Here is a 21,262-nt window from a genome sequence, read left to right as displayed (position 1 = left end):
AAATATCTAAAAACACTTACAACCCATGGGAGTTATGGTCATGGCCGATGGGGTTAACTACCAGGGCAGATGGCCCCTCTTTGGAAATGGTGTTTATGTGTGATGAATCTGGACTCAGATGGGATCTCCCTTCATAAGACTTTCATGCTAATGTGCTGGAGGTGCAGTTAACATTGGGGTTTAAGATATATTTAGGGGATTTGAATCTCTGGACTGACAATGTGATAGCCAGATCCTGAGCCTCAACAGACTCCAGCACCTACAATCTGATTTATTGGACTTACCACACTCAGCTAAGATGGAGTTGAAGAAGGACAACCACCACACCATGGAGCCTAGAGTGATTACAACTGAAAATGGGAGGATTGCATCCAGCATCCAGGTGGAATCTGAGCCTCCTCTTGACATAGAGGTGCAATGGACACAACCAATCCAATGTCCACATAGAAGAGGTGGCATTGGATTGGGAAAAGTGGACATAATGGACAAGGGTATGGGGAAAGGAAGGAAGAGATGAGAGGTGGAGGCGTCTTCGGGACATGGAGCTGCCCTGGATGTGCTTCAGAGGTAATCACCGGACATTGTAAATCCTCACAGGGCCCACTTGATGGAATAGAGGAGAGTATGGGCCATGATGTGAACCAATGTATATGAGGTGCAGAGGTGCCCAAAGATGTACTTACCAAATCCAATGGATGTGTCATGATGATGGGAACGAGTGTTGTTGGGGGGGGGGGAGAGGGGGGGTGGGGGGGTGGGGTTGAATGGGACCTCACATATATATTTTTAATGTAATATTATTACAAAGTCAATAAAAAATAAAAAATTTTTTAAAAAAAATAAAAAAAAAATAAAAACACTTACAACTTAACAACAAAAAGACAAAGAACATGAACACATATTCCTCCAAAGAAAATATAAAATGACCAAAGAGCATATGAGAAAATCATTGCCCATTAGGGAAATGCAACTTAAAACTACAATGAAATACCACTTCACACAAGAATGGCTATTATTTTTAAAAAGAAAAATGGAGAAAATGCAGAGCAATTGGAACTGTAAGGCATTGTTGGTAGGAATACAAAATGAAGCACCCACTCTGGAAAGCGATATGACAGTTCCAAAAAAGGTTAAATATAAAATTGTTATATGATCCAGCAATTCTACTTCTAGGTATATACCCAAAGAAAGTGAAAACAGGGTCTTAAGCAGAGACTTGTACACCAATGTGTACAGCAGCATTATTCACAATGGTCAAAAGATAGAGGCTGTCCAAGTGTCCATTAGCATATGAATGGATAAACAAAATGTGGTACCTACACACAATAGAACATTACTTAGCCATAAGAGGGAATGAAATTATGAGATGTTGTATTATGAAAGAATCTTGAAAACATTATACTCAGTGAAATAATCAAGGCACATAAAGACAAATTTCATATATCACTTATAAAAGAAGACTAGAAATGGCAAATTTGCAAATAGAAAATAAACTTTAGAGGTTACCTGGGAATAGCTGAAGAAAGAGGGAGTGTTTGTTTGCGGAAAGAAAACATTGTATTTAAAGGCAAATAAAGTAAAATTGATAATAGTGGAAAAATATCTCCATCATTCACATAAATGCTCATAAAAGAGTAAAAAAAGGTTTAATGTCCATCACACTAAAAACTAGGTCAAACACATCTTCTGAATCTAAATCCAGTGTTCTTTCAGGTTCACCAGGTGTCCCTTGTAGAAATTGTAATCATCTTCAACAGAATCTTCTTTAAAAAGTTTGACAATACACTTTATGCCTGAACACATGGCATACACTCAGAGGGAGCAAAATCAGTGTAGGATAACAAGATTCAGACTATATATCTGAACCTTCAAAATATCAAAACACCATCACTATTGTTCATTTATTCCTGGGAGTAAAGAGAGGAAAGATGTTCAGCACATCCCTTGGGAAGTAAGTCCATCAAGTGTAGGCTAGAGGCCAAAATGTAGTTGCTAAAGGGAAAGTAGGAGAGATTTGAGATGGTAGACAGTGTCTTCTTGAAATACTGCTGATTTTTAAGCAGTAAGAGTAATACTCTACCTGATCAGTGGTTTCAAACCACAGTTTTTGACCAATCAATTCAATGAGTCATGACCAGCTTTTTAAAAAATAATAGAACAGAACAATAGAACAGTGTAACCCAGAGCAAAACAGAGGAAAGGGCTAACATTTAAAATGTCACCATGCATTACCCATTCTTACATGTTTTTTTTAAAAACTTCTTTTTCAGGAGTGTATATGTGTGTACATGTTTGTGTGAGTGTGTGTGAGAGCTAGGTCACAATGCAAAATGTCTTTATTTCTGTGGATCGCTGTCAGAAATGCTTTTTTTATCCTAGACAATGCTTGGACAAAGGTCACGCAGTCTGTATTCTTAGTATCCTATCATTATTTTCTTCCCTTCATTGATTTGCTTCTCTTCTTCCAGTGCATATTTTCTCCAGCCAGCCTTCTTGTTAATCATGACATTAAAGTGTGATGATTGCAAAAGAAACAAAAAAATAATAGTCAAACCCATTTTTGCTAATTTAGTTTAAATTCTGACACAGCTGAAATCATGACATTGTCTTCTTTGATAATACATTTTGATTCACACAAACATAGAGATGAAAGAGAGCTATATCTATCATTTTTCTCCTGTCAGCTTTCTCATCAGCTCAACACAAGTGAATTTAATTCTTCTACAGATATTTGTTTTTATACATTTAACAGGAAGCATTGTTTTTGATTATTTGGAGTTGGATGATCCAAGTTCCACAGAAAATTTCTTAGTCACAGGTACTGACTATGTGCAGTACATTGGGCAGATCATGAAGCATCTTGCAGTCTGGTTCCCTCATATGTGAAATGCACAGATGAAATGAGGTGATTTCCAGTGTGTCTCATATCACTAAACTAGGTCCTATTTTAGTCAATTGTACATGTTTTCTTGGTTCTTTTTATAAAGTTCTTCATCCTGAAAAATCATGGTTAAACACGTTTGAAGAATTCTCTTATTCAACTATTAAATATTGCATTATTTTTTCTCCTAAAATCCAGAGTCTCTTCTTCAGTAATCACCCTCTGAATTCCGCAGCCCACTCTTTCCCTTATACCTAAGTTTCCACCTTGCTTGATCAGTTTATCAGGTTGAAAGTAAGTGAGAAGAGAGGGTATCACTATAAACAACTGGCCATTTATAAATGAGAAAATAGCAAAATAATTTACTCATTAGTATATAGTTCAAGATTTATAAGCTACAAAAATTAAAATTATATATTGTTTAAAACATACATGGGTATGTTAAAATTATGTAAGATTTTATGAGCATAAACTACAGATAATTACACATTCTAATCAAACAAAAATCTCTGTGAAAACAGACCCATCATAGAGAAAGAAATTGAAGGCCATTTAATCCTCAGCACTCAGATAATGAGGGTTAAAGAAACAAAAAGAACATCTGTCCTGATAAAAGCCTATGCAATTTTCTTTCCTCACAGACCAGAGCATGGAAAGAATTTGGGCATCAGGCTTGATTCCTGTGGGCTTACACTAGTCGAACTGAGGGCATTTTGATAGCCATGAAAAACCTTAAAATTTTGTTTCTTTACTACTGACATTATTAGCTTATCATAATAGTTTTAATTTTTGATATGAAAATTTTTTGTTCCTGTCAGGACCCCCAAAATAGTTGAACAGGCTATGGAGGTCAGGAGTTTAATCAAGCTAAAGGTAATAACTTTACATGTGACCAGTTAATCCAAAGAAGCAAATAGTAAAGGAAAGATATTGGTACAGATAAACAAGAGGACAGAGGACAGAATCTGAGGAAATGCCTATATTTATGGGTAGACGATTGAGAAGAATCAGAGAAGAAAATAAAGAGGAATGAGCCAGAGAGGAGAACAGAAACAGTGTATGTTACATAAACAAGGGGAGAAAATAGGTATAAGGGATATATAAGAGGCTGCAGAGTTCAGAGGAAGGTTACTGTTAAAAAAAAAAAAAGGCTTTGGATGTCAAGATACAAATTAATGGAATGACTGTTGAGCCAAATTGCAAAGGGTTAGATGAGTGATGTGAAAATGCACAAGGAAGACAATTATTTGAATGTGAACTGTCATTTTAAGTTGGTTTTAAATGTCAATTTTTATCTCTGCCTTCCCATTTGAATAAAGAGTAAAGTTTTTGAGTCCATTACCAGATAGACTTATTGGTAAACAGCTTGTTTTCAATATGCTCAAATAAATTGGTAACATGCTGCAATGACATAAACTTCACTCTTAACATTATTAAAATATTTCCAAATTACCTCAAATAAAACAAACAAACAAAAAGAAATCAAAAGAAAAGGGATGGAAATAATGAGTACCAAGTTTTTGGTCCTTCTAGAAGAGACTGTCAGTGACAATTCAAGAGAGTCATCAGCCTTCCAAATTTCCAGCAAGATAGCTGGGCCCCAGACACGGCGCATGCAGAAGGTGCCAAGAATCTATCCTTTGCAGAGGCTATTTTGCTTTGAAGAATATCAAATATTTTATTGGCAGGAGATCCTAATAGGTTGTTAAATTATTTTGGTTCCTGTGGTTAAATAACTAATATTCCTTGCTGTGAGCAACTCCATTTATTGGTGGTTATATTTTTAATGTCTGGGGTACACTTGCTTCTGTGTTCTCTCCAAACGTTCACTAATTACCAGCAATCCACTTAGTTTCTACAAGAAAACCCTGATTTACCAACCCTCTTAATGATAGCATGCAAAACAAGAAATGTGTCTGTGTTTAACTTGTTTTGTTTTGTTTTTCATAATGTGACCTTAGTGTTTTCAAGTTCATTTGTTTCTGTCTTGTACATGACATGCATTAGTTCACTCACCCCTGCCCTGCACCACTCTGTGGGAAGATTTAAGCAGCCACTTCCTATTCAGTGCACAATCACTTGGCTTTATTTCAGCAGTGATAGCACAATGCCATATAGCACTTTCCTCTTTCAAAGTTTTTCATATGTGTTATTTCATGTGATCCTCATAGGTGCCCAGCAGGTAACGTATTAGCGTTATGGTTGTTTTTGTTATTGTTATCTCTATTTTAGAGATGAGGAAAAAAGGAGCTGAGAAATTAAGTGGCTTTTTAAAAGTCATTAAGCTAGTCAATGCTGAGCCCCAATTGGAAACCAGTAGTGTTGTAGAGCTGATACAGATCATCTGATTCTCTGACAGACAGGCAGGAGGGGTCAAAAGTAAGGGAAGAGGCAGAAGTAAATGCAAATTCCAAATCTAGACAGTTTCTCAATTTCTCCCTTTCACATTACGGTGGGAGGGAAGACAGCCAAATCTATTTGAAGCCGTTATGGAGAGGCCACTGAGAAGGACTCTTCCTCACTGCTGTCAGTGGTCCTCTGGGGGCACCCAGATGCAGGGAAATGGGCGGTGGAGAGTGTGTGGTCGCTGCCACGAGAAGAGAAGAGAAGATAGGTTTTATCACAGTAGCATCCCCCTCTACTTGGGCCAGTACCATAATTTAATGGGAGAGAGTAGATGAAATAAAGGTGTGTGTATGCATGCGTGTGTACATGTGTGCATGCATGTGTGTGTATCCCTTGATGACAGTCAAATTCCCATAGCAGAGCTAAAACTAATGAACAGCTATGGTGCCTGCCTTAGTATCCAAGAAATCATAACCTCCTTTGGACTGTTAGGAGTAGTAGCTGGCAGCAACTGAGGGTATGGATTTTCTTGCAACTCTTAGTGAAAGTAGGATTATTCGTTGGAAAATTTGAGAGGAAGGGTGAAAAAAATATTCAGGTTTCCACTTAAATCCAGAATAACCTCAGTACAGTCTTATAGATAAAGATAAGTAGACTCTAACTTCAGATTGCCTAGATTTGGATTTTAGTTTACTCCGCATACTGCTTTGTGATTTGTGCAAATTGCATAACCTTTCTACGTCTCAGAGAAATTAGTTCCATCACTTATAAAATATTCAGTAATTTATAAACTAAGGCTGATATTAGGACCTGCTTCAAAGGGATGCTGAGAGGATTAAAAGAGTTAATTCAAGTGAAGTATTTAGATCAGTGACAGAAACCGTTAGATGGTAACTCATTTTAATTGATGTTATAGTTTAACTTGCAAGCCAATTTAGGGAAATAATATGTTCTGAGGATCGCTCACTTCCTCCAGTCCACAGAAGAAAGAACATTCTTATTCTAAATAATAAAGGATAATAAGAAAAAGTAAAGTCTCTTAGGAAATGTTTTCCCAGATCTACCACTTTGAGAAATCACTTCTCCTAATTGTAATGTTTTGGTTGTGCTGCAATTTAATGTACTTATTCATTCACTGATTTTGTTTGTTTGTTTTCAACAGGGTAGGGAAATTTAAAATGTTTTATAATTACAAAATATTTAAACTTATTCTCTGTACTAATTCATAATACATTAATAGAAAGAACCAATTAAACAAAGTACTATAATATATTTTAAAAGATATCTGATACACAAGTATCCCTTTTATTTGTCTACATGGCAGAGATAAGTAAGACTGACTTTTTACTACTTTTGTATTTTAGCTGATTTTATTTCTGTATTTATTTATTTGGAGAATATAGATAAATCAAAACTAATATTTAGGCCACCACATATAATCTATTATAAAGAGTTAGTGGTTGTGGAATAAGTGTTAAGAGTAATAATTCTGTTTTTAGGGATACATAAATTAATTCCTTAAGTTAAAATACAACAATTTAGGCATGCTATTGAAATTCCTGTGCCTTACAGTTTTCTCTGGTTTAAATTACCATTACTAAGAAAAGAATTTATTAGGTGGGTGTTTTTGCAAGATATTTGATTAAACATTAGTGTTTTTTTCATGACCTTCCCATCATTGATTTCAACCCAAAAAAGTGGGCAGTGACCCAAAGTTATTAACCTTAGAGACTCATTGGGAAGCCACTATTTAAAATATTCGGATATTGAATTTTTTTCTGGTAGACAGATTTTCATATCACTCACACATACACACACACACACACACATACATACGTACATGCAAAAAGACCTCTTATATTTTATGTCAATTAAATTCTATCTTTGAAAGAATGGTTTGTATTTGTCCTAGCAAAACCAACAATTACAGAAAAATATTTTGCCATATTCTTGTCCCTGGCAAGGACAGACAGAAGAGAAAAAGAAAATAGAATAGTGCTTACCATAAATAGTCATCCTAATTTCTCATTACACGTTTCATATTTAATATCTTTCTATACAATGTTAAAACACAATACAAAAAACAATCTATTAATTCATATTAGCTTGTTTTCTTTTGTTTTTTGTTTCAGATTTAAAAAATAATTCAGTAATAAGCTCAGGCAGAAACAAATATCTCATAAATCCTTTCAATAATTAGATAAGAAACTAGGAGTGGGTTTATTTATTTCCTTTTATAGATGAATACAAATGAATATAGGCTTAATGAAGTAAAATGATTTTAAAGGGTAGTCAGGGGCACAGGCAGAAATAAGACTTCATGTTCAATGTTACATCCATATCGAAGAACGAACAGCCGTAAAAACCTGGAGTCTAAAAAACATAGATTAAAATACTATAGTGACTTCTAGAATTTGAGGTTATTTTATCTTACATTTAAAATGGTTGTATAGGGAAAAGAAGAGGAAGCCCCCAGTCTTTTCCTAGAACAGAATACACCCTTCTCTTAGATTGCTCTCTCTACATTAGCAACTATAAGATTTTTAACATCGTGGGAAGGAAGACAGGGGGCAAAATTTTGTAGCGGAGAAATTCTAACAGAGACTGTGGCAGGGTCGGAGTCACAGCTGGAATGAGTTTAACTAACCTTGTCCTTATGCTTTCTCTAGTCTAGCACAAAAATAAAATGATGGATGCTCATACTTAGATTATTATTAAAATACTTTTCTTATTCATCATGAGGTAACTTTCCACTGGTATCAACTATCAATGAAAAGGAACTTTAGTGCGGCTCATTCTAAAATCTTTTAAAATTCTTTTGAAAAACTTAACATTAAAAATGATTTACTTTCTCAATATTTAGCATTGTTTGATGTTGAGATGAAATAGCAGATATTTGCTCTGTGGCAGGGGAAAGTTGGGCTGGGGTTAAAAAACTTGTCATGGCAAATTTTAAAAAGAGATTAGATCAACTGCAGAAAATCGAGCATATAGCTTATTTCAACTTCCATGGGTATCCACATATACAAATAAATACAGGAATTTTATTAAAGAAAATGCAATATACAAATATTAATGCCCTCAAACTGACTCCCTCAAGCTTCTGTTCCAATATATTTCAAGTATTCTTTTCTTAAAACATAACTTCATCCAAACCATTGTCCTTCAAGTGTCCAAGTTATATTAAGATACCATGGAATCTGAATTTATGTTAAACCAGTTTCAGATTCTTTTGAAAAACCCATGCCAAGAAACTTATCTACATTTAAAATATAATTGTCACTGTTCTATCCATCACTTTTTTAAAATATTGCAAAATGCTACAGCATTGGATTAAAATTAAATTCATCTACTTATCTTAAAAAGAGAAAGTGAGGAATAAAGAATAAAAAAGCAATTATAAACACAAATCCACGAGGATTTTAATTCACATAAAATAATTGGGAATTTCAAAGGCAAGTTGATTTTTTAAAATTGCTTTTTAAATTTGTGAAGTATCCCATAAAAGTTGATAGTTCAAACTCTAGAGGTGAAGTTGAGTAACAGCATATTTAATCAAAATTTATTTACCCACATGATGTTCAAGATTTTGTTTAAAATTACATATGTTGTGTGTGTGAAGCTTAGTAACAGTTGTACAACTTAATTTATCGTAAATACATATACATACATACTGTATCCATTAAAACACGTTAATAAGAGCTACCAAGGAAAGTTAAATTAAAATTTTATGTAAGTAATTCAAGCAAAATCATTTTTGCTATTTCTGTATCATTCATCTGAATACTACCATCTCTCAATTTTTCAGTTTCCATAATATACCACAGCTGTGTCCCGGAAGGCAAACTTAAAACTGAGAATTTTAACACTCTGGAGAACTGTGTGTTTTCTCTCTGGGCTCTCTAAATCTTTCCTAAAATTCAAGGACACATGCTTCAGAGGCCATTTACAAATAATCCACCATACCTATAGAATAAGTCAAATTCTTATAAATATGAATGCTTCTCTTCCTAAGGATTCAAGCTGTGATGAATCTTGAAAATCCTTGGGGACCTCGTTAATCTCATTTTCACCTTTGTAGATTAATGAGTTAATAAATTGCTTAATAATTTCTCCCAAAATGGTGAAAAATATATTTTTAGTTTATATCTTTAAAGTAAATTAGAAAATTCAAATAGACAGTTCTTGATTTTCCATTTGAAGAAAAGGGCAGTGAAGGACTAAGTTTCTTATCTGCCAGCTTGAAGTTGCACCCTCACAGTTTCTTGTTCCTGTATTCCCCAAGAGGTATTTCAAAATCATCAATCAAGGACATGGGGAGAACAGACATCAGGATAATGCTACATAATTTGCTATTTAGTCAGTTGGCACTTTGGCCCCATCTTCTTGATCCTATTTTTTCTCATATGATGGATAAAAATTCAACTCAGCTACAGGTCAATATAAAAGTTTTTCCTTGTAAAAGGAAGGGGTATCTTCCTTTCTGAATGGAGGGTTGTTGTTTTTTTAAATTAAATATTCTTTCTAATTTTCATTCCCTTAATCAAAATAGGAGTATTAAGAGTTTTAGTGACCACATAGTCAACAGAATATAGAAGATAAAGAGACCATAAACATTCAAAGAATCGCCCTTCCCTCTTCAAAGAAAGAGACTTCTTCTATTTGTTATTTTATAATAGGACACATTCATTAACCAAGTGAGAAGCCAGAATCTACAAAAGATAATCTTTCCATTTACCAACTATCTTCCTGCTATTAATTCAATCTTGTATTTTACTGTCACCTGTTACAAATTTTTTCACAACCCAGTGTTAAATTTCAAGGATCTGATATTATAGGTGGCAAATATAACAAAATATATTTTGTAGCACCTCTAAGTTCTGGAGAGTATATCATAATCAGAAAAACACATTTGAAAAATAAATAAACAAATCCTCAATTTGAGCAGATATAAGTAAAGTTGCAAACTCTTTAAGAAGCATAATTAAGTAGATGTTTAGAGAGATAGAATAATAAACATGCATATTTTGCACATAAGCATATAAAGAAGCATTATTAAAACCTAAGGGATAAACTAGTTTCTATGGTGCATCCCTCAGTCTACTCTGGCTTACACCATGGTCAGTCAAGGAATGGTGTTGATGTGGCTGATAACAGACGGAAGAACATCAGACATTAGGGCCCAATTATGTGACAGAAAGAGAAAGTGCTTTACAAGAACTCACTTAATATACATGGCTTAGAATAAAAAGATCAGCGGTTCCATCCCTCTGTCCTTGACAGAACTAAGCATTAAATTCTCTTAATCAACTAGTAATGCAGAATTTGAGGCTGACTGAAGCCAGCAACACTAGAAAAGGGTCTCTGATTTGTAAGAAGAGCATCCTCTTTCTAAACTTTACTCCTTCTCATGATGGACTGACTTCTAAGAAACACACTTTCAGTGTGTTTCCAAGGAAAGAGGATGAGAGCGGAAAGTACTTAAGGTGCACGTGCATGGATACAACAAAGGATATGTATATGTATACATATATGATTTCTCATTTTCCTTGAAATCTTAAAAAAAAAAAATTCTGTAATTGAGGACTTGGTATTCCTTTGAGAGGATTGCTGGAAATTTTGACAATTCAAAGTCCGAAGGCATTCTGGAACGGAGAAACAAACAAAACTGTCCCCGTGAGAGGGCAGTAGGGGACCAAGTGGGGACCGAGTCTTCCTTCCTTGTCCACCTAGGACTGGCCCGCGCCGCCAACGTTTATTTTCCCGCCTGCCCTGAGGACTGGGTTGGCGGTGGCAAATGACAACGAGAGCGCGCAGAGCGCGCACCAGACTCCAGGAGGCAACAAGGAAACCGAGATCTGAGGGCAAGTCTGCTGCAGGGAATTGATTGACACTTGTGCTGTGGGAGGTGCGTTTGCTGTTTGGCAAACTGGCTTTCGGTTTGGGCTTCCAAGAAAAGGAGAGGAAGGGGAAGCTGTCGCGGTTTCCGTGGCCCACAGGGCCCCCTTTCCTAGCCGGGGCGCGCTGGTCACAGCGGGTGCTGAGTGTGAGCGCTCATGAGTCTCTGTGTGTCTGTTTGTGTAACTGTTTGCATGTGTCTGTCAATCAGTTTCTGTGAGACGCCGGCGGAAAGTTCCCTCACGCAGAAACGCCTCCAGCGGCCGCCTTACGCTGTCGCCGTCGCCCCTATCGCTGGCGCCTATGACACTGTCATTGTCATCTCATCATTTTGCTTCCTCTGGATGATTTATTTACAGTTCTGCATAAGTGAGAAATGCAAGTCTACTAGGGCTGTTTTCTGTGTCTTTACTTCTCTGAAGGGAGAAAGGGGTTGAGGGGAGGAGAACCCGTTAAAATGTAATGGTTAGGATTCCAGAACCTGGAGTTAAACTGTCAGGATTCAAATCCTGCTCTGCCACTTCTACTAGCTGTGCACCTTGGGGGGTCACTCAATCTCTCCGTGCCTCAATTTCTTCATTTGCAAAACGGGAAAAGTAGCGCTTAGCTCACAGAGTTCTTGGGAAGATTAAAGGAGTGAATATATGTAAAACGCTTGTAACAGTGCCTGACACATAGTAGTTGCTACGTGTTAGCTGCTTTACCATCTTCAGCATCGTCATCACAGTATTAAATCTGAAGAAGGACCATTCTGACCACTCCATGAGAACTCACTAGATGTTGGTGCATGCCCTAGTTCCAGAGCAAAGGGGACACAAACCCTAAACCTCCCCTCCGCGCCCTGCAGAACCTGCAGTCACTCAGCCACCCCAGCCGGCACAGACCGCGCCTCAGCGAAGCCCTCCCCCGCGGCGGCGTGCGCCACACCTGGGAGCGCGCTAGGACAGTCGCGGGGCTCACACGCTAACGGCGCGGCGCGCGCAAGAGAGCTGCTCCCTACCTCTCCTGGCTGAAGAGTGTATTTGGGAGGTTTTCCTACCTGCCCCAGGTTTTTGCCCTTCTTACTGCCGCCGAAAGCCAGTCCTTGGTAAATGCTCGCAGATCGATTGGCGGCCTGGGCAGGCGTCTCCCCGCCCAGAGAGGACTTGATGGAGTTGAGTTTAGCCCGCGAGCTGCCGAGCTGTGAGCTCTCCACCATCAGCACCGCGGCCAGTAGGAGCAGGCAGCGGGACGAGTCCTTGCCCCGCATCAGCGCGGCCATCTCCTGGCGAGGGGTCCCCGGGAAGGCGCAAAGCCCAAGACCCAACACCGAGCCCCTCGCTCGGGCGCGGGGACTCGCAGAGTTTGTTCCCCCAACCCCTCCTGGCTTCGGGAGCCCAGGGCCGTGTGAACTCAGTCTTACTCCTCGGGCCAGGAGTGCGAGTGCGACCCAAGCGAAACCCACTTCTCCACCAGGGCAGGAAGTTCTGCTGTAACTGGAAGCAATCAAAGGCGGGGCGCCTTCTCCGCCAAGGAGGCGTGACCGAGGTGCAAGTAGACCCAGCTCCGCTGCCCACACCGCTGGCGTCCGTCTTTGCCCCTCACCTCCTTAGTCCCGCCAGAAGCCGAGTTCTCTTAATAGCTCAGGTGATCCACTCTAGTTCCTTCTCCTTCGACTTCAGTTGCTCTTCCCTCCTCTCCTTTCTTTCCCTACCCTTTATGTTCAACCTTTGCAGGGGCACGAGTCCTTCTTTTCAAGGTTAGCAATCTGCCACCGAGACAGACGCTCGAGGTCCGAAGCCAGAAGAGTTCCTCCACGCACACACTCGCTCCGAAACGTCGGTCCCCTGTTCACGGGGGGCAGCCACGCGCCGTAGGAGACTCTGCGAGGTGTCCTGGGAGCCGGCTGGCGCTGCGCGTGGTCTAGCGCTCTCCCTCTGCGCTCTCCCCTCGACCCTTTTGCTTTTTATAGCTTCCCACTGTGGGTTTCTTTTTACCTCCGCCCCCAGTTCAAGAGTGACAAAGAGTGAAAACGCTGCTCTCCCCCACCCCTCCTCACGCCCCGTCCCCCTTCCTCTCAGCACACACTGCGCCCCCCCCCCCCCTTTCCTTCCTCGGCTTTCGGTCCTGCTTCTCCCGCTCTTCACCCTCCCGCTCCTCCTCCACCCTCACTGCTGAATCTCGGTTCCACAATTGGGAGCCTGAGGGCTCCTGATTTCTGAAGACAGCTTCAGTCTGTGCAGGGACCTTTGAAAACAGGCGGAGGGCAAATGTGGAAGTGGAGAGAAGCAAGCCACTTCGCCTCAAAACATCCACCACCCTTGTTTGAGTCCCTGACGCCGAGAGAAGCGCTGGAAAAGCCCTACAGGAGCTTGAGAAAAGTAAGCTTGGGGTATGACTATTTGTCTGTGTGTACTCAGTTTGGTTTTTAGCCAGTGGCTCCCGGTTGGTGTGTGAGGCTGGGTAGGTGCGCCACGGGGTACCCAACGGACTGGGATCAGAACTTTGGAATAATGGGATGAGAGATGTTCGGATTCTTCCCTTCAGGAGGCCTATGGGTCTTTCTAATCACATCCCACCCCACCCGCCAACCTGCACATCGATTGCCTAATCTCTTCGGGAGTGGGAGGAAAGAGATTTCCCTGGGTAGATCTGAGGGTTTGGACATCACAATTCGGCTGGACTTCTTTACCCTTGCCAATCAACTGTCGTCTTTAGGAAAAGGAAATCCCAGGCAAGAATGAGCAACGGCGGGGAGCTTCCTACATCCTAGCTCCTGGGAATTCCATAAGAAACCTTTCCTGCCAGCCCACGAGTCGCCCAGATCGGATTAGCTTCTGTGAAGGTCGAAGGCAGTTACGGGAGGGATTGGGGAGCGCGGCGCTTGGGGGCGCCAGTGGCAGCCGCGGCACCAAGTGCGGACGCGGTGCAGGACACACAAGCTGTCCCAGGCTAGCTCCAGGCTTGGAGAGGTTTGGCCACTTAGCATCAAGGCTTCCAAAACAATTTTAAGATAGTCTCATCCTTGCTGGGGGGAGGAGGGAGTGGGGGTGGGAGGAGAGTGGGAGAAGTGGGCGAGGGAAGGCGTTGTCCGGAAGTTGTTGCATTTCTCCTTTTCAGGCACCGGGAAATCGAGGCTGTGCACGTCGCGATTTGGAGTTAAAAGGTGGCTGCTTGGCAAGGAGGAAAAGAGGCTGCTCCCTGTATAGTCCTCTTTAGAATTTTCGGACCTGGGTTTCTCAGCTTTCACACCTGGTCCTGGCATACACTTGCACGTACAGGAGAACATATTTAACATGTTGCCGCCAAGTGGGACCGTTCGTGACTCCTTTATTTTCCGCTTAAGAGCATGGAATTTTAAAGTGTGTGTTTACAGCTGGTTTCTCCCTGGCAGTTCCTGTATCCCACGTTTCTCTGCCCAGGACCTGTAAGTCTGTCTGCCCTGCAAAGTCCTGTAATTCTTCCCTTTAACAAAGTTTTTATATTTAAAAAATTTTTTTTAAAATAAACAAACAGAAATTAAAATTTGATGACCTGTCTAAGTTTTCTCATATTTAGATCATCTTGTGGCTTCTTAGATTTTCACATTTTAAAGGTGTTCCCACTTTTTAAATGTACGCCCAGGAATGAATTTGTAAAGAAGCTAACCAGGCACCAATAGAAGGTGGGAAAAATAAGCAGTGTCCTAAAGATTATGTATTTGGGATTCAGGGCTTAGATTTTACAAAGCAGTGTATTTTCCCTTCATTCTGATTTGCCAAGCAGAAAAACATTAGAGAAATGGAGGCAAGTTAGGATTCTACTGGTTCAGATGTTTCTGGAGAGAATTTTTGCAGCAAAGACAAAAAAATAATAATTCTAAATATGAAGGCAACAAATCACTCTATAACCACTTTGAAGGATGTGGATATTAACCATATGTGAAGAACAAACTCAGATGAACCAAGAGAAAATCTGAAGATTCTTGGCCTGTTTCTCTCACTTACCTATTGCTTTACTTCCAACCAAAATAATACACAGGCCTACCTCTTCTCAAAAGTACTGCTGACATGAAAGGTGATGCCAAGCTCAGTGCATTTACTCTAAAGAACCCCCTCAGCTTTGGGTACCAAAATAAAGAGATTATCTCACAGGCTAACACAACAGCCAAAAAAGATCTAAAAGCAAACTTTTACAAACACAGTTAAAATTAAAGTTCACATGAAATTTACTTGCACAAGCATTCTTTCTATAAAACAAAATCATAATATGGAATCTAATGCTAAAAAATATACAATTACACTGTCGGCTAAAAAAGAAGGCAAACAGTAATTTCAATCATGACCCAAATGCTTTCTGTGTAATTATGTCATGTACATTAACAGAAACAGACATATATAACCCATCTGTAGACAAGAAGATTCACATACACAAAATCAACTCACTATAAATAAACATAATTCTTTGGATTACTGTCATAACCCCCATGTGTTTTTTCTAGTATTTTTTCCCTAAGTATGAAGATAAAAGTTGCACATTTTACTTGGGAATAAAGGAATAAATATTTGTCTTTTTTATTTCTCCTTTTCAAATATAAGTTTTCCCCTTGATCCCATCTCAAAACATTACCTTATGATCTATCAGATCAAAAAATAAAAAATAAAATTAAATAAAAAGGAGCTAAGCATGTAAGGAGCTAGAACAAGGATTTCTTTTGTTGGTGATTTCCTTCAGATTATTAATCTTCAGATTATTAATGTAACCATCTTACATTAGTCTATATTTTTTCACTTGGTTATTATCATCAGGAACGCACATCCTTATTCCACACTAGCTCTCTCCCATAAATGAGGTTGTTTGTTGTAGTTTGTTTTTACATTTTTCACAAGTCTTTCACCTTTCATTTTGTTGGTTGGAAAAGATCATCTGATTTGAAAAGCAAAGAGAACTTTTCTATGTGAGACTGATGTGGAACAGTGACTTCAATTTCCTCTGCATTTGTCAGAACCCTCAAAATCCTGGACCAGCAGTGGAAAGGTGTAGAAACAAGAAGGAGAAGCCAGGCACTGCAAGTGGGAAGTCATGGAAGATGGCAGGGAGCTGCGAGAAGGCCCAGGATTGGAATCCACCATAGCTACCCTGAGGGAGGTGATGCAGAAGATGGGAGATACATCTCATTCTGTCCTAGTTTACATTTGTTTTGTTGTCTGTATTGTCTGTACATATCTGGTACTTGTATTAAAGGCCTTGCCTAAGAACCAAATGCAAGGTCTTAGAATCTTTATATAGATTATATATTCAATTATATATTATTTATATATTAGATTATATATTATGCTTTGCATAGATTCTTAACACAGAAGACACTCATTTTTTGATGGTAGAAAATATATCTTGATGTGTATGCTTGTGTGCTTGCATAAAGCATATAAGCCATCGGTAATCTACGTAAATACAGCAAACCTTACTGAGAACTGTGCAAGGCTCTGTGCTAAGTGTTTGATCTGTCTTATTCTGAGAAATCCTCAGAACAACCACATGAGGTAGATACTAAATTATTCTCATTTTATAGATGAGGAAAACAAAGCACAAAGCAATGAACTGACCCCCAGCCACACAGACACATTAACTCTTAGACTCAGAATATGCACCAGAGAACTTGTTCCAGAGGCCATGCTCTGACCCACCAAGTAACACCAGTATTAGAAGATGTAAGTTCAAAAGATTTTACAGATAGCATAATAGTTTATCTTAAAGAAATGCACTAATATGTACTTCTGATCTTGGGGCTAACCCTCAGATGATTCTTCTTGTAAGAGGCTAAGCAGTATATCCAAACACAGACAGCTAAGGATGGTGGAGCCATGATTCAACTTCAAGCTTCCAGACCCCAGGGTCTGTGCTCTTCACCAGAGTGCCATATTGCCTGTAAGCCAGTATTTGCGGCCTACTTCAAAATATTTAAGTTTCTAAAATTTTAAATAGATTGTCATGCTTTTTGCAATAGCATCATTAGCGAGTAAATATATTAAAACGATATTGTACAGAAGTAAGGATAGGGTCTTCTTACACAGAAGAAAGTGCTTCTATGAACAATTTCTCCTTTAGCTGTGAATTCCCTCTTCCCTCTTTTCCTCCATCTGTGGAGTCATTTTGATTCCATAAAAAAGCCACAACATTCTCAGGATTTGTTTCCAGATTCTGGTTTCCTTCTGAATATTTAATCACTGAGATTGTATGCCTCCTTCCCTCTTTCTGGATTACTAGTCATTACTGTCTTTCATCCCATTATTTGCCTCCCTGTATTAGAGATCAGTTCCTGCAAAAGTCTGTTTAGCAGTTGCTTATGCATTCCCTGCACATTTATTAAGTGAAGGGCCCTGAGGATATAGAGGTGAGTAAGTCAGGATGTTGGCCCTGGAGAAGCTTGCAGCCACTGTCAAACAAGGCCTGACTAAAATCTGTTTCTGGCCCCTCTCAGAAATTACTGCTGTGAGCCTTCTGTTCTTACTCTCCACTGAAAGCTGTCAGTCTCAGAGTTCCCTCTTATTGCAACTTCCAAGCTGGCTTGAGTTCATGCAATTATGAGGGAGAAATAAAAGATTAGAGACATTTCTCCAGAGACTTTCCTTTCTTCAGACATTATGTGTATATTTCTATAGTGCCCTCTGAAGACAAAACTTCTACATTTGTGGTTGAACCCAAAGAAATGATACGAATGAGGGTCATTTTAGATTAGAGAGAACAGAAGTATGGTGCCATGGCAAACTTGGGAAGGGGAATTACTTTTTGGTAGGTCCTGTAGGACCCCAAATATCCTGCCCATACAGAATGAACATGAAAGTACTCCACGATATGGTTGGATCTTGATGATGCTAAGGATTTGGAAAAGGTGGCTACATGGATATCCTCTCTCCACGGTAAACAAGTTACCTGGTACCATATTCTCACAGTCTGGGTATTATCACATGAGAGATTTATGTTTCTCATCCTGCCTAAGGAAAAACTCTACCGTGTGGCTCTGTCAATTATATTTTAAACAATTTGCAATAATTGTAAGTTAGCACTGATGTTGTGATTTTTGTGTGTTTCTTGGTAGGAGTAATTTCCATACCAGATATGAAAAATTGCATCTCCTGTTTGATCCCTATCTTAGTTTCAGTTGTTAACCCTTTTCTGCCTGTATCTTATTTCAACAGAATCAACTAATGAGAGGCCTCATTCACTCACATGAGTCACTAGCTGTGCTTGACACAGCATGCCTATGTGAAACATTTCAAGGGATTTCACAGTAATCAATTAGAAACATAACAAATGCTTAGACCATGGCTTGTTGGTTTTGGTTTGTTTTTTTCATCTTTGGCAAATCAGACATTTTCTAAATTATTTCCCTATCACTAAATGAAAGAGAATTACTAAATAGATCCTTCCCCTCAAGTCAGAAACCAAATAATAAAAAATGCAAATAGCATAATCTGAAATTCACGTGAATAAAATTCTACTCACTGTTGTACATGTAAGAGATCTTAGGTGGAGTTAGAATTAAAAACAGTCTCCAAATGTTTGAGCTCATACCTTTCCATTCATGATGCTCAATTTCTTCTGGTTCTACACACTGCATGTCTTTCTTCGTCCACTCACTTTCACTGCTGAGTTCTGGCAGGCAGTTTCAAAATTCATCTTTGGAAACCAAAGTACCAAGTAATCCATTGGTGGTAAAAATGGAAATATGGTTAATTCTTACATGAGGTTCTATTGCATGAAATCTCATCTTTAAGATGATCTGAGCTAGTGGTTTTCAAGCTAGTTCCTTCAAGCTCCAGGTCCCAAAGGGGTTTCACAATGGAGATGAAAGCTGCTGTATTTTTCACAGGACCTCCCAGGAGAGGAATCCAGTACCAGTAAGTTTAAAGTGCCTGTTTTTCATCTTGTTGTTATTTGGAGGAGAATTGCATTGGTTGGTTCATTGGTTTTAATCAACTGGTAACTGCCCAGAGTTGGAAACCACAGTGAACTGGGCAAAATGATCTGTGAGCCCTCAACCTGCCAACAACAAGACGGATTGATTTCAACCCTGTTATTGTTACAGATTATTTCCAAAACACATATTACTCAAATGGGGAAACTATTTAAAATCTGACAATCTATTCATTTAAAAATGAATTCGGTAATTTGAAATACAGAATATTAAAAAATCCAGTCATAATAGAGTGAGTTTGTTCCTGATCAGTTTTCAGAATCTATGACCAATGAACATGGAAAAATTTGAATTGTACTCATACCAGGCATAAAATAAACGTGGCATGGATTGAAAAATAGTGGGAAAACTATTTGCAAATAATAAAGAAATAGGTTCCCAAATGCCAATACAAACTTTGTATTTGAAGCACAGTTAGGCTTGGTAATAGGAAATGTAAATCGTGTGTAGTTTGTCTTTGGAAGATCACTCTATCATAGATTTTACCATTTGATAATCTAAGAATGGGTTACAATGCCTTAGCTTAAAAACATGTTGAGGGTATGAAAAAAGTCAAGATGTTAAACTTCAATCAGCTTAAAGAGTTGTATAGGTAACTGATTTGGAATATATAACAATAATAAAAATAATAGTCAAAATACATTGAATGCTTACTATGTGTCAGGCTTGTTAAGTACTTTAAGTATATTATCTCATATTTGTATCCAATAATTAGTGTCTTTGAAAATATGAATGTACAGTTCAATGAGTAGCTTACAGCAGAGTGGGTCCTATTTGTAGTTATAGATGGGAGTTATGGCAACAATAAAAATGAGTGCTTATAAAAAAAGGAGAATCCATCAGAAGAAAATGGAACTGCCTTTGCCTCATTGCTGCAGAACCCAAAACTGTTTCTTCTGAAAAAGACAGGATAAATCACTGGGAGAGGGTTACAAATAACACCAAAAATATGAGTAGATAAGCACATGTATTGCAGCTTTGCCTAATGTAATAAAGCTTTATAGAGACTGAATGATTTTATAGCAAAGAACCAAAAAGGGCACTCTGCTATAAGGATGATTTTATATACCTAGTGCATATTAAACCCATTGTGTGTAGAGTAGCATTTCTGTATGACGATATATAGCAGTCTTCACAGTTCCTGAACTTAGCAGGAAAGATTTGTCATATGCCTACTTAAAAAATGTTATCTAAATCTTTTCTATTATCATTTTAACTTTGGGCTTGTGTTAATGATATTAACTCTCTCACCTTCCCTCTATGTAAGATTTATGGGCAAGCTTAAACACAGCCAACTGAGTCTGAATGTGATTGTTAATATTCTACCAGGGCCCTGAAGAAAACAAAGAATACGGTATCAGGATATTTGCCAAGACGATAAGGCCATTTCTGTATTTTAAAAATGTCCCTAGTTAATGAAAGATGGAAACAATAAGACAGAGGAGTAAATGATACAAATATGAAATCATTGTAGATCAAAGTAAAAGGAAATGACAAATATCAAGTGATCTAGCAATCAGCAAGTTGTTCTGTTACTAACTTAATTTGTCCGTTTACTTAATTTGATTTGTTCAATTTACCCAGTAAATTAATAGCCGCTTGGAATCATAGTACCTTTAATTAGCTCAAGGCAGTGCTAAATATATGAAAGCAGAGGGAATATCTAATTTCATTGAAACTGCGTGTGAAATCCTTTTTTATTTTTTGTGCACTTGAACACTGAGTCTTTAAATTATCAAGAAATCCGAATTGGCATAAACTCAAATTTGGTATGTTACTGTTCTTTCTGAAGATCACAAAACACTATTTTTGTAATTATTATGAAGAATATATGCTCAGCTTTGTATACACCAGAGATCAAGTAATAACTCCTGGAATATTCTATGTTATAACTGAAAGCTAGAGTTACATGGGCCTTGTTCTCTGATTTTCAATATCATAAATTTAATTAAAAAGAAAATGAAGTTTTAAAATCTTAGATCAACTTACATTTTAAGTATTCAGGTGTATTGTATAATAGTCATAGAATTATTCAAATCTTGAAAACTATCCTTTTGTTTTACAATTATGGGTATGCTTCTCCCCCCCCCCTCCCCCTCCAAAGCTAGAACTAGTACTATGACCAGGGATATGCAAACTGGGACATTACTACCATGAGAAGGCAAAATACTTTTTAGAACCTTGTAAGTATTACTTTCAAA

The 21,262-nt window shown here is 38.4% G+C and overlaps 1 protein-coding gene and 1 long non-coding RNA gene across 3 annotated transcripts in view; one reads left to right on the top strand and one right to left on the bottom strand.

The window, feature by feature from the left end:
• DKK2 (dickkopf WNT signaling pathway inhibitor 2) overlaps positions 1 to 13,125 on the bottom strand; it is a 110,320-nt gene extending 97,195 nt beyond the window's left edge. The window contains exon 1 of the mRNA XM_004476199.4: positions 12,165 to 13,125. Coding sequence (XP_004476256.1) covers positions 12,165 to 12,386 — 222 coding nt within the window. The 5' untranslated portion in view covers positions 12,387 to 13,125. The remainder of the gene's footprint in view (positions 1 to 12,164) is intronic.
• Positions 12,673 to 14,628, top strand: LOC111759912 (uncharacterized). 2 transcript variants are annotated; one of them, XR_002793749.2, is made up of 3 exons: positions 12,673 to 12,751; positions 12,841 to 13,485; positions 13,823 to 14,628. It is a non-coding gene; the product is annotated as an uncharacterized lncRNA (long non-coding RNA). The 2 variants fall into 2 exon arrangements; XR_011648836.1 differs by lacking the exon at positions 12,673 to 12,751 and having other exon boundaries at positions 13,145 to 13,485; positions 13,823 to 13,949; positions 14,225 to 14,628.
• Positions 14,629 to 21,262: the final 6,634 nt, after the last annotated feature.

Source organism: Dasypus novemcinctus, chromosome 1 (assembly GCF_030445035.2).
Source record: "Dasypus novemcinctus isolate mDasNov1 chromosome 1, mDasNov1.1.hap2, whole genome shotgun sequence".
Lineage (NCBI taxonomy): Eukaryota > Metazoa > Chordata > Mammalia > Cingulata > Dasypodidae > Dasypus > Dasypus novemcinctus.
This window is presented reverse-complemented; position numbering and strand designations above follow the sequence as displayed.